The following is a 13,439-nucleotide window of genomic DNA, read 5'->3' on the forward strand; positions in this document are numbered from 1 at the left end:
TGGTGGACGGAACCAGTGCCCCGTCCCACAGAGGAGGGCTCTTCTGGTTCTGTCCACAGGGAGCACGTCAGCCAGTGTCACGAGATGCTGCAGACACAGCAGCACTAACCCAGACTTCCTCCCGAGTCAGGGGGCTGAGGCGGGCGGGGACGGGACCTCGAGAGGCCGCGTCACAGGCACTTGAGAAGCACCTCACATCCCCCTGAATGCTGGTTGAGACCAAGACACACCTCCCACCAGGGCTTCAGGGGCCCTAGGGCAGGGACCCCAAAAGGCACTGTTGCCTCGCCTCCCTCGCACCCACCCAGGGACCAGGGACGGGGAGCAAGCGGAGCCGAAGAGGAAGCCCCGGCCCCAGCGACGTTACCTGGGTGGGTGCACTGCGGGACAGGTGCGCCAGGTCCCCGATCCTGGCCGCGGCCCGTGGGTCGCTGGAGCTGATCAGCACGGGGGCGCTGATCTCCATGGAGCGCCTGTGGCTGGCGGCCTGTGTGGACCTGTGCGTCACGCTGAGTGCCGTGAAGGAGTGTCGCTTCTTGGCATTCTTCTTACTGTCCACACGCCGCTGGAAGGCGCTGACCGCCCCCGTGCTGCCTGAAGTGGGACCCGGGGCCGCGCTGGCCCCCGCACCGGGGTCAGAGGGCATGAAGGTGAGGCAGCCGGACGCTGAGGCCGGGCCCAGCCTGTCCATCTCCATCAGCTGCTTGGCGGCATCGTTGAGCTAAGGAAAGAGGGGAGAGGCAGACGTCAGTGGACAGTAGCCGCACCCCACGTCCAGCCTTTTGCTCGCGCCTCAAAGCCACCAGAGTGTTCAAGCTGCCAGACCCTTCCAACAGCACGTCCAGTACGAACGGTGCGGAGAAAACACAGCGAAGGCCAGGGTGGCACCTGGACATTCTACTGAAAAGGTGTGTTTCCAGGGGCTGCTCCCTTCTCCCCACTTTGGCCAAGTGGGGCTGCCTGGGAAACACCCAGAGGGGGTGCCTAGGGTGGGAGCAGCCCCCATGTGCTCCCCACCTCGTGTACCAGCAGGACGCAGCTTCCCCGGCACGTGGCCACCCTAGGCTGACCAGACTTCCGGTGGAGAGGCCTCAGGCTGCCGGCAGAGCCCTGCCTGCAAGGTTCGGGGAGGGGGCAGAACAAGGGCCCTCCTGGAACAAGACACACCCGTAGACCAGGTGGGGACGGTGGGGTCCAAGGAAAGCATGAGCAGGGACCAGGGCGCGAGCTCAGTGCTGGCGCTGGGTCACCGTCCCAGGTGCCAGTGTGAAGAAGGGTTTGAAGCCTTTGCGGGGCGGGGGCGGTGCTGGAAGGACACACTGGATCCTGACGGAAGCAGGAGAGAAAGTGTGTGCGCCAAGGGAGCCTTCAAGGGCACGAGGTCCCTGCAGGCAGGTGAAGGCCACATGGTGCTGGCTGTGGATCTGCAGGGCGCCTGGTGCAGGCGCCGTGCGACGTCCTCCCATGAGCCTGGAGCCGTGGGCCAGGCCAAGAAGGGTCCCTCGGCCCTGCAGGTCCTCCCTTGTATACCGACCGGGGTTTGCGGCTGGCAGCATCTCGATGAGTTAAAACCAAACAAAAGCAGCAGCGCTGGATTTACGCAGCGAGAGGGAGGGATGCTGTGTCCAGAGGCCAAGCCGATCACAGGCGCTGGGTGCGCAGCCGCCTTCAGACGGCTCAGGCACAGGCTGTGAGCATTTCCACTACAAACTCCTGTCCTTCACGGGGGGTTGTAAAACTCACTCCAGGCCCCAAACCGCGTGATCTAAGTCCACGCTTAGCCCTGAAACGCTGCCTCCAATCAGGCTCAGCTGCCTCGCTCTGCTTTAAGGCTTTATTCGTTTGCCCCATCAGCAGTGCTGCTCGGAGAGCAAGCCGGTGCCCAACCCCCTCCCTCGCAGCCTTCGGGGGCCCTCTGACCCCCGAGGGCCGGCCTCCTCCACCCCGTGGTGTGCGCCCACCTGCAGCGCCAACGGAAGAGCAGAAGCAGGAAGCGCCAGGCATGATGCCTTTGCTTATGGGCACCAGGACCCGGTCTAGACCTGCTTGCATGTGGCAGATTTCTGTACAGAAATAAGGGCACCGACGACGCCCCTGGGCTCAGATGATCCCATTCGTCCCCAAAGCAGCAGCCCAGGGTCCCCGGGGACCCTGCTGCGTCAGTATCAGAAACTGCAATTTCAGAATCAGGAAACCCAGGCACGGACCGGCAGTGTGTGCGCACGCCCAGACCTGGGCAGGCAGGTCACCAGACCACTGGTTCCGTCCAGAGGGCTCTAGACTGAACGGAACCTTTAAAACAGGAGGAAGACTGGGAAGCCAGGCACAGGGGAAGACGTCCGGGATAAGAGCAATCGGTGGGACGCGCCCGGCGGTTTTCAAGGAAAACAACGGGGAACAGGCGCGCACGTCCACCGCTCCGCCCTGACCCGGGGGGAGGACTGTGGTCCCCACACGTCCGCACAGGAGCAGCGGGCCGTGACCGCGCCCTGGGGAGCGATGTGTGTCCTCCCTTCCCGGGACTCAGGGGTTGGAGGACAGGGCTCAGACGTAGGGACAGCACGTGTCTCTGAGCCCCGCCGCCCGTTCTGGTCAGATCCAGCTGCACTTCAGTGGGCGCTGCCACCCGGGAGCCTTTCAAGACGCAGATTCTGGCTCAGTGGGCCTGGGGTGGTGCCCATATCTCTGCATTTCTACAGCCCCCAGAGACCCTGCCGCTCGCAGGAGAGCCGGCTTCAGAGTGGAAGCCCCGCCCCGTGAAGCATCCACGTGACCTGGATGGTGGCTCTGCTGGCGCTTCCTTTAATCCACTTCTCCCACGGGGGGGTGGGGGGTTGCTGAGGACAGCACAGGTCGTCACGCTGACTGGCGGCTGTTACTCCTCAGAGCTTCACAAACTCAGCACCTGGCGAGGAAGGGTCTTCGCCTGCCCACAGCTCCAGTGAGGAGACACTGCAGGAGCGCAGCTTCTGTGAGGAGACACCGCAGGAGCCCCCCTTCGCTGGCAGGGCGGGCAGGCGGCTGATGGGCATCTGGATCAGTGCTTCTTGGGTGTAAAACTCTGCTTTTCACCAACTAAACCGTCTGTGGGGTGGTGAGAATGCAGCCCCAGCTCCCCTCCCCCCCCAAAGGCTGCATCTGGGGCACAGCGGGAGCCCCCGGCACCAAGGCTCTCGACAGCTGGCCGGGCTGGTCGAGCGCAGGTGGCCGCTGATGACCACCACCAAGCACGGGGGACCGAGAGCCGCTGTCCCCCCAAAGGCTCGTGTGGCCCTTGCGCCAACTGAGCAGGTCCCAGGTGCAGGACCACGGCTCACGCCTCTCTTCTCCGTCTCGCCGGACACACCACGGCTCCCCTCACGCACGGCACGGGGGTGCTTATCCAGCCCTGCGGCATCTTCAGGGTAAAGACAACATATCCAGTGAGGTACACCTGTGCTTTTGGCAGCTGGAGGGGCTGGGTTCATTTTGGAGATTCAAATGTGTCTTTAAAAATCAGAGATTTTTTTGGCACGAAAATTAGGTCACGCAAATTCTCACACTGGGAGGCCAGCTACAGCTACCGAGGTTCGGGCGGGGAGGTTCTGTTCCCTCCCTTTTGTTACGAGCGTGTGCCGGTGACCTCGCGGGCCTGCTAGCAGCCCCAGCCTGTGTTTAGCGGGACGGCGAACGCGAGACGTCTGTTAACACCAGGTGCAAGGCTGTCCCCACCCACCGGAGGGTGTGTCCTACACCTGCTGTGGGACAGGCCCCCACGCGGGAGGAGGTTCCCATCCTGCAAGTTAACATTTCACACGGTGGGCAGCAAGGCCGGGGGCCCTGAGGGTGTGGCGGAATCACAGGACAACCGCCCCTGGCTGCCGCCCCACCACCAGCGCAGCCAGCTGCCTCCCCGCCAAGCCCCCGCCGCCCCCCACGTTCCCACTCGAGCCTGCTCTGTCCCCAGGTGCCTGAGGCGACGAACGAGCCTGCAGTTCTGCTGCCAAAGTGCACAGGCGAACTGAGGCCGCCCTCCGGTACCTGAGGTTAAACGAGAAACATCCATCCACCAAGGTCAACGCAGGCCAACACCGGAGCTGCACACAACTGCCTCGTCTTGCGAGAAAAGGCTGATTAGAGGCAAGGATTTGGGGAGAGATGATGTCTAAAAACGGAAGCGGGGAGGGGCAAATGGCATTCACTTCAGCCCCCATCACCCCGGGCTGGACAAAGCCCACCTCTGCCAGCCGCCAGGTGCTCCCCATGAGGGGGGCACCGCCGTCCACCAGCCCGCGTCCCAGCTGTCCTGCCAACGCGGCCCTGCTCCGAGGCACCCCCTCCTCCTGGGCTCACCCCGCCTGCGGGAACACGGCCGCCCTCTTCGCCCTGAGCCCCTCCGCAGGGTGCGTCTGAAAGCCGAGGGCCCCGGACTGGATGCTCCAAGGTTCCTGAAGGACCTGTGGTAATTCCCCCTGAAGGTGAACTTAAAGGAGACAAAGGCTGTTTTCCAGCAAAAGAGGGGGGCACAGGGCACCACTGCCTGTGCACACTCTAGGGAACCGAGGGGGGCGAGGTCCCCAGGGGCGCGTGGCTGGGGGCTGCCTGGGCGCTTGCAGGGCACTTCTGACCAAGGTGACCAGTCCCACAGGGCCCTTTTGCCTTCAGGAGGCCACGGAAGTCCTTACTGAGGAAGGAGGGGCCTGCTGACACCTGGGGAGGGGACAGGAGGCGGGAGCCCTGGGTGTCCAAGGAGGAACAGCAGGCAGAGGGGCTGGAGAGACACGTGGTTGGGAACGGGTGCCGGGGGTCAGCGGGGCCAGGGCCCGGCTCTCCTCTGTGTGGGCGGAGGGCTTGGAGGACTCCAGCGGGAGGACCCCCTGACTTCTGTCAATTTTCCAACGATGTCATTGGAAAATTCTCACAATTTAATGAAGAAAGCAACAGAAATACTGATGCAGCACCATCCCAAATTCGTTCACAATCTATGTAAATTTACACACAGAAAAGAACACAGGAAACAACAGCACGCTCGCAACGTTTCTATTCATTCTCCTCCTACACGTGTATTTTATTCATATTTACTGGTAGGATTATGGTGACTCTGATTTTCCTCTTCACACTTTTCTGAATTTCCCTGTTTTGAACAACAGCCAGGTGTATCAGGAAGTCATTAAAAACAAAACATGCAGATTAGGCTGGGACAGCTTCCGACATAGGGTGAGACTTCCGGGGCCGCGGGAGCACCATGTTTTTTCCACTCCGTACAAAGCCTGAGGTGCCGTAAAAGACCTTGCTGCTCCCCAGGTTAGACGCAGTGGCTTTGGGAGCTGCGGTTTCACGGCGGATCTGACAAAGGTTTCCTCCCCGTCGGTGGCTTGGTTAGGAGCCCGGCTGGGGGGTCTCTACAGGGAGCACAGCGCTCATCCTTGGTACCACACTCCCACCCCACAGGGTGTCTGAGAGCTCAGAGGTGGACAAGACCTACCAGCCAAAGCGGGAGGAAGGCTGAGAGAGGTGGGCCCGGGCAGGGCCGGCAACCCTGTCCACCCCCCACCCTGAATGCTCGCCTGTGAATGCTCGGGGGTGGGACAGGACGCCCCTGTGGGTCTGTCTTAAGCAGGAGGAGCTCAGGCCTGGGGGGTCCCCTCCCTGCTCCCAGCTGGCTCAGGGCAGCAGTTCTAGACAAGGGGGCCAAGCCCTCAGGCGGGAGGCCCAGGTCTATGCTTGAGGGCGAGGCGCTAGCGAGCTCCACTGCCTCCGGATCTGACCCATGTTCCTCCACTGAGATTTGTTGGTAATAAAGTTAGCACTTAAATTTCCATCTCTTAGACGTTCATCTTTCTCTCAGCTGGATCTGAGAACAGGGTGTGAAGACTTCTCTGGGGACTTCCCTGGCGGTCCAGTGGTTAGGGCTCTGCAGTTTCACTGCAGGGCCTGGGTCTGATCCCTGGTTGGGGAACTAAGATCCCACAGAAGAAGAAGACTTCTGTAACTAAAACCTCAAGGGCAACTCAATAAACTCTCCCCCAAACTTACATGTTTAAGAACATATTAACATAGGAACAGTGTTGCAAATTTAGCAATCAGAAGTCCTAACAGGAACAGACTTCAAACACACATTCATCCCCCTTTAAATACAAAGGTTTACAGAAGCGTGAGTTAACCCCCGGGGATCATTTTTCTGTACCCGGTCTTGAGCTGAGCCTCAGCCATCAGCTCCCGAGTGGGGAGCTGGGCGTCACGGCCCAGCCTTCCGATCTGAATCTGCACCCCCTGCCCGGTGACTGCAGGTGGCCGGTGCAGCCCCCTGAGAGCCCAGGCTGGCTGCTCTGGCCTGGCCCACACGCATGCCACCACCTTGGCCTTGGCCTCCAGCAGGACTTGAAGCCCGACTGTTACTGAGGAGGCCCCGCCCTGCACAGTTCACAGATCCTCGTTCTCCAAAGTACAGTGTTCCTTCCCTCGGAATGAAACGAGAAACTGTTCCAAATTGGTTTTTAAAGGATCGAAGATTTTCTTCCTTGTCCATACAACAGCCTCAAAGACAATACTCCCGCAGTAAGAATACAATTTTGCGAGGAGACTCAAGGGCCCCTAGCGCCGGACACGCCGTCACAGGAAACGAGGTCCCCACGCGGCCCTCACAGCACCAGCGCCGCTCCACGCCCAGCACCCAGGCCCGAGGAGGGGGAGGCCATCACCCCGCGGCACAGACCAGGAGGCGAGGCTGGCAGGAGCGCGGGGCTGGGCCCCTGGCCGACTCTTTGCCCCGCACGGCCTGTGGGCTACAGGGAGGAGCCCGGATTTACTCTGAGAGCCAGGGGCCCCCCGGGGGCTGTAGGCAGGAGTGAGGCCCGAGTCACCTTCGTTCAGACTGTCTGGTCCACGTGTGACAACGGACCCTGGGGAGGTGAGACCGGTGGAGGGTAGGCTGGGAGATGGTGACAGATGACAGGGCTGCTCTCAGGGGCCCAAGACCCAGCACAGCTGAAAACTTTTCGTCTAGAAGGTTCTCTCTACATTTGTTTTATGCTATCAACCCCCAGGTAAAGGCAGGGTTAGAAATGAAGGACACGGCTGGGGGGTGGTCAGCAGACAGAGGCCCAAAGGCCGTGCCCTGTGTAGGGAGGGGATGCAGACTCACCCACTTGCGGTGTGTGCAGCAAACTCGAAGCCCCGAGAATGACCAGGCCGGCCTCCCGTGGCCCCCACCCCCCACCCCCACTCGCCCGCTGCCCCTCAGCTCCAGGCAGCCCGGGCATCACTGGGCCCGCACCGCAGCTCCTGCCCCTCCCCTCCGGCCCCCGGGGGCTTCTCTGAGCAGGAGAGCTGTAGGGTCCCTGCCGTAGTCTCCCTGCCCCCTTCGAGCCCTGTTTGCACAGAGGATACGCTGCCCTCTAGACTTCATCTTCTCTTCTTCCTTCTCTCGTCCAGCGAGACCGTGGGTTTCAAGACGATTCTCCGCAGGGCCTGGCACACGGCGGCGCTCGATGGAAGAGTGACTGAAGGGCTGAGCGAGTGGAGGGTGGACGGTGGCCCCCGCTGGCCTGCAAGGCACAGCTCAGACAGGCTGGAAACGTGCTCTTTCAGTCCAGGGCTCAGACGCGCCAACAGACACAGAAACGGCCGCCCAGGGAGACCGCGGAGTCCTCAACGGCTTCACACCATAACTCTTAACTGCTCTGGCTTTGAGGATTTGGAAGAAATACACGCAACAGAGGACAGCTCTGAGTTCCTCTGAGGAGGCCGGGCAGAGGAGGTGAGGCCAGAGCTAGCCGCTCTTTCTCCCTTTGCAGTAACTGGCGGAGTCGAGGCGGCTGCAGAAGGTGGCGCCCCGAGCACACGCTGGTCTCAGAAGGGTCCGGGTCACCAGCGACTCGCAGCCTCCTTCCAAACAGAAGTGCTAATCAAAGGTAACGGGAGAGACACCACGACGGAGGCCCAGACAGTTAATCTGGGAAGTAATTCGTGGTCAAGTCTTAGAACTACTGGGGGAGCGGCGGCTGGCACTGCAGGGCCATCTCCCCACAAATGCTCTCTGCTCTGGAGGGAAGGCACCCGGAGGCCCCATGACCCTTTCCAGCTGCGCCATCAGACTCGCTGCTCCGCACTGAACACAGGCCTGAACCTCGGCCAAGGCACACTCTGCGGTCCCCTTAGTAACACCCAGAGCCGAATCTCTCCACGGCTAAGTGTGCTTCGTTCACCTTCACCACGGAGGCCCCCCCAGGGGGAAGGCGGAATCCTGCACACCAAGCCTCTCCCCCAACTTATTTCTCAGACACGGGTCCACCAGACCCACTGCGTCAGACTCGGGGCTGGGCCCGGAGCTTTCCAGGGGACTCTGACGCTCACTGAAGTTTCTGAGTCGCTGGCCTGGATGACTCGGTAGGGAAGGTAGGGATGTGGATTCCCAGGAGGGAAGCTGAGTGAAGGCACCTGTCGAAGCCACGGCCGAGGGCAGGGCGGGAGGGTGGGGAGGCCCAGGCAGCCTGCGGGGACACGGAGGCCTGAGGAACCTGTGTCCCCGAGCAGGATGAGGATGAGCGGACGGTGGGTGAGGACACAGAGATTCCGAGTCAAAAAGTGTCCAGTGGAGGGAGCTCAAGTTGGCTGAAAAAAATCCCATCCTGCACGTACTTGGTTTTCTGGGTTATTATTGCCCATGTGAGCGACACGTGATGGGAAGGAAAGCAGCAGCTGGAGCCTGGGCAGAAACGGTCAGACAGAGCACCGCTGGCTGCTGTTCCCCCGGCTGCGCGAACCGAGGCCCCAGGAGAGGCTTGGGCTCAGCGGGCAGCCAGGCCTGGCTCCTTCCAACATCGCCTGCACTTCAGCCGCAGGTTGAGACACTGTCATGCCTGCTTGTCTACTGAAGATGGAAGTCATCTCTGCTTTTTTCTGGGCCCACCTGCAGCTGGATTTCCAGGCTGCGGGCAGGGCTACCACACAGAAGCTCCCGGGGAGGCTGCAGGGGCCGGTTTCACAAGGCCTTGCTAAGTCCCACCATGTGCTTCCAAGAAGACAGGCTGAAGGTGTCCCAGCTGAGACCTCAGAAATGGCTGACGGCTTAGCCCTTACACTTTGACCACTTCTGTGAAACACTGGCCCACAACTCAACAACACTACACAAACCCACTAACTGCCTACTATGTGCAACCACTATGCCAGGACCCAGAAGGGAAAAGAATTGCTACTAGTCTGGCCTCAAAGTGGCTACTTATGTAGTTATGAAGACAGAGACGATGACAGGAAAACTGAGACGTTACATGTCACTCTGTGTACAGTACATTACAAGATGTTAACGTCACAAATTGTTCAAAAAACACTAAAGGGGACTTTCCTGGTGGCGCAGTGGTTGGGAGTTCGCCTGCCAATGCAGGGGATGCGGGTTCGTGCCCCGGTCCGGGAGGATCCCACATGCCGTGGAGCGGCTGGGCCCGTGAGCCATGGCCACTGGGCCTGCGCGTCCGGAGCCTGTGCTCCGCAACGGGAGAGGCCACAACAGTGAGAGGCCCGCGTACCACACACACACACACAAAAACCACTAAAGGAGGGAGTGATCAAGGAGAGCTGGTCCCTATGCATCTACCTATCTCCGTGGAGGAAAGTCCCAATGATCACACCCCGGCACCCAGATCATGCCTTGGGGTGCAGACCCGGATCCCAGCGGGGCCACCCAAAGGACACTGAAGTCCTGCCCCCCAGGAGCCCCACGGCTCCTCCCCTCCGTCGCCTCCCGTGCTGAGCCTGCCCTCTGGTGACTGAGCGTCGTCTGTTGGGTGAAGTGCATTAAGTCTTCACAAAGGCACAGTCAGCACAAGGAAACAGAAACGCGGGCAGGACTCATATTCAGGTCCGGCGGGATGTCCCTGCCCCCAGATGCCCACTGACGTAGAAGCTCGTGAGAAATAGGTCGTGCAAACGGAAAAACAAAACGGAGCTTCAGGCAAGATCACATCTCCCCCACGTTCTGCAGCAGGAAGCCCTGAGTGGCGTCTCTCCTGTTTCCTTCCTGGGGTTTTGTCGGGTCACCTCTGATGTGGCAGAATCAGGGTGTCCTGAGAGTTACAATCTGGGTGAGGAAGCAGGGGTCACACCTGCTTGGAAGAAACGGAGGAGCCGCCAGCCCACGCCGCCCCCATTGGCCCACCCAGAGCACTGGTCGCAGGACAGTGTTTGGACCTGGTTGTAACCCGTCTCCACAGAGGATGAGGGCCTCAAAGACTTCCACCCAGTCCTCACGTCTCTGATGAAAGCTGACTGTTTACTCTGGGCCCTGGGCTGGGGAGACTCAGCATGGGAGAGCCATGGCTGACCTACTGCTTTCCCGTTCTGTCAGAAGTACCTCTTGCATCCTAATTTTATCCTTATTTGTCCCCCCCCCCCCAGTTTTACTGAGGTATAACTGACATATAACCTTGTATTAGTTTAAAGGGTACAACATAATGGTGTGTCACCCTTATTTCAAAATTCGAAACCACTGCAGGTTAACAAGAAGGAATAACAAGGATCATTTTTACCCTCTCACCTGAAATGCTAAAACCAAATTTATGGAACAGTTTTCAGACACGGGACATCAGACAGCTCAGCAGTGAAGCAGCTCATAGACCACAGGACATGGAGTAGAGGACGCAGCTTCGCAGGTGGGGACGGGGATAATCAGCCCCACGTTAGAGGCGCCCTAGTCCTGCCCGTCAAAGGGTAAGACGGAGGCACGAAAGCGTCACACTGTTTCTGTATAACTTACATCCCAGGACAAGGCTTGCAAATATTTGTAGGAATACAAAAACATCCAGCACTGGAAAAGCCAAAATTCACACCACTGGCATCCAGTTAAAGATACCAGGCAGGCAGAGAAGCAGGAAACCGCAGCCTCTACGTCGACGGTAGAGATACTCACAGAGGTGAAAGGTCGGCCAGTGGAGCAGAACCAGAAACAGCCCGGAACACAGAGCCCGCAGAGAAGCACGACGCAACATCCCGAGCACCCCGCGTCCGAGAGGCAGGGCAGCGTGCATGTCAGGAGACACAGCGGGGGCACGAGGAAAACGCCCTCCACCTTCCGGAGACGAGCCCCGGACACCCAGCCCAGCCGTCCGCGTCGCAGAGGCCCCGTCCACCTGTCCGTCTGCCGTGCGCTTCCCGCCTGCTGCTCCCGCCGAGGCCGTTTCCGCCTCCTTCCACATAGGTGGGGGTGGAGCAGCCTGCGCCAAACCAACCCTCCACGGGGAAGAACACGGAGGTTTCCACAGGTTCCGGGGCCAGGCCCGCCCAGCCGCCGGCCGCGAGAAAGGCCACGGGACGGGAGGGCTGTGGGAACGGCTGCAGCCACGTGAATCCACCTCGAGCTTCACAGCGAAATGACCACCCGTGGCTGCAAGTCGCTGGTTCTGAACCGTGTCCAGGTGAACTGGTATCGCCGCCTTGTCCGGCATGGGCCTGGGGTTCTGTGTGGCTGCCCAACGAGGGTCCCGTCTCCGTGTCTCCCTCTGGAGAGCCTGCCTGGCTGCACACCCTCGCTAACTTCTAACAGCCTGACGGTCACACGACCATCCCTGTGTCGGCGCCAGGACCACTTCAGAGAAGTCAGCAGAGCTGGTTGTTTGTAGGCGGTACAGAATGATGGGAGGAAAGGAAAGGAAGAAAACGTAGCTAGAAGAGGGCCTTCATCCCGGAGAGCCCCTCTGCTCGGAGCTGCGGCCCCCGCTCGCGGGGCTGCTGAGAGCGTGCGGAACGGCCAGCCGGCCCCTCGGCTGCTCTGAGGGCCTCCCCCCTCCTCAGAGGCCTCGGTCCCCTGAGAACGCCAGTGGCCGCAAACCATCACCCTCTGGGTGTGTGGCGCTGGACCACCACTCGGGGCTGTGCCTGGCACCTCACGGGGTCCTCCTGGTGTGCTTTTGGACGTGGCACCGTCCATGCTTGCAGAGGGAGAAACTCGGTGCTGACGCATCACACAGCTCAACGAAGCTCAGGCGGCCTGCAGGTCCAGTCAGGCCAGGGGCAGCATCTTTCCAATCCCCGGGCCCGCATCCCCCAGTGGGAGCAGGAAGTTAGAACCCCACTCCCCTCTCCCACCGCCCACGCTGGGCACGACACGTGGGGTTTCTCGTCCAGGAGCTGCGCCCCCTCAACCAGGGACACCCCTGCAGGTCTATCCACCCGCATCCCAACTAGAACGTAGGGTCTGTGGAGGCGCTGAAGCCGAGTCAGGGCTTGGGCCTCCCGCGTCCATCTGCTTCTCCCCTGAGCTTGGGCGTGGACCTTCCACTAGAAGCCACAGACCCTCCCCAGCCTCCTCCCTGGAAACGTTCTGCCTGCCCCCCGGCCTGAGCTGAAAACCAAGACAACGGTGAAGAAATAACCAGCAGTTACTGGGGGTGTGGGGCGAACCCAATGCATGAGGGGCAGCTCCAGGCTCTGGGCCTTTGAAACAATACAGACAACTTCAGAGCTGCGTGTTCCCAGAGAAGGTGGCAGCTTCGATACCATATTTAGAGACGGAGGCTCAGAATAATACGCTCTCTTTGTAAATAAAGTCACAAGGAGACGGCGGTGCTACACGTGCAAGAAGGGCCAAGTTCAACATGGTAATTAGCTGAGGCTTCGACAACATCCGCCCTAATTTCCGCACTGAAGACAAGGCCTCTCAAACGGGAAGCAGCTGCCGTTAGCAACCGTACCATTTTGGGCATTACATCCATCCGGCTAAATCAGGTTTCAGTTTTTGCTTCCATCAACTCCCAGCATCTGTAAATAGCATCACTTCAGCAGTCTGCCCTCGCACGTCAACACCATTAGCCGAGGTCTTGGGACCCACCAACAGGCAGAGGCCTGGATCTGGTTCCCCAAGGTCAGAACTCTCTGGACGCGCACTGGCCCTGGGATGAGGCTGCCTCGCTTTCCGGGGCTCGCCCATCCTCCCCCATCTCTGTGTCCGGAAACCGGTGCCTGCAGGTGCGGCAGGGCTAGGAGGCCGGAAGGATGCTGACCCCTGACGTGTGGGGCAGTAGAAGGGGAGGGAGCGGGAGCCAGAGAACAAACCCTCCAGGTGAGTGCGTGGCTCCAGCCGTAGGACACAGGCTCTCAGAAGATGCCGCGAGGATGCATCCACCAGCTAGTGGAGGGGTGGCGGGGGCTGGCTCTGGTGGCAGGAGGGAGACAGGATTCCCGTAGCACCACTCGGAGACACCCCGCCCCCACCCTCCAGCCCCTCCCACCGCTGGGCCGGGGCTCTGTCCCATCACTGCCTGCAGCCCCTCCTCTGGGCTCCTCCCAGCCACCACTGCGCCCGCTCCGGGCCACGGAGCCATGCCACGGAGCCATGCCGCGCACCAGGCCTCTGGCAGGTCCACGACTGGCCGACCCCGACCCCGCCCAGCGCCCGCTTCCTCCCTTGGCTCTTGCCCCTCGCACGCCTCAACACCGCCCCCCCCACGCCCCTCCCCGGTGAGTCCCCC

General features: G+C 60.7%; 1 protein-coding gene across 3 annotated transcripts in view; it reads right to left on the reverse strand.

Moving 5' to 3' along the window:
- Nucleotides 1-13,439, reverse strand: part of SH3RF3 (SH3 domain containing ring finger 3) — a 205,346-nt gene that overhangs the window by 71,342 nt on the left and 120,565 nt on the right. For all 3 annotated transcript variants that reach the window (XM_049695843.1, XM_049695842.1, XM_033401643.2), the window contains one exon: nt 368-721. In XM_049695843.1, coding sequence (XP_049551800.1) covers nt 368-721 — 354 coding nt within the window. The remainder of the gene's footprint in view (nt 1-367; nt 722-13,439) is intronic.

This window comes from Orcinus orca, chromosome 13 (genome assembly GCF_937001465.1).
Source record: "Orcinus orca chromosome 13, mOrcOrc1.1, whole genome shotgun sequence".
In the NCBI taxonomy this organism is placed as follows: domain Eukaryota; kingdom Metazoa; phylum Chordata; class Mammalia; order Artiodactyla; family Delphinidae; genus Orcinus; species Orcinus orca.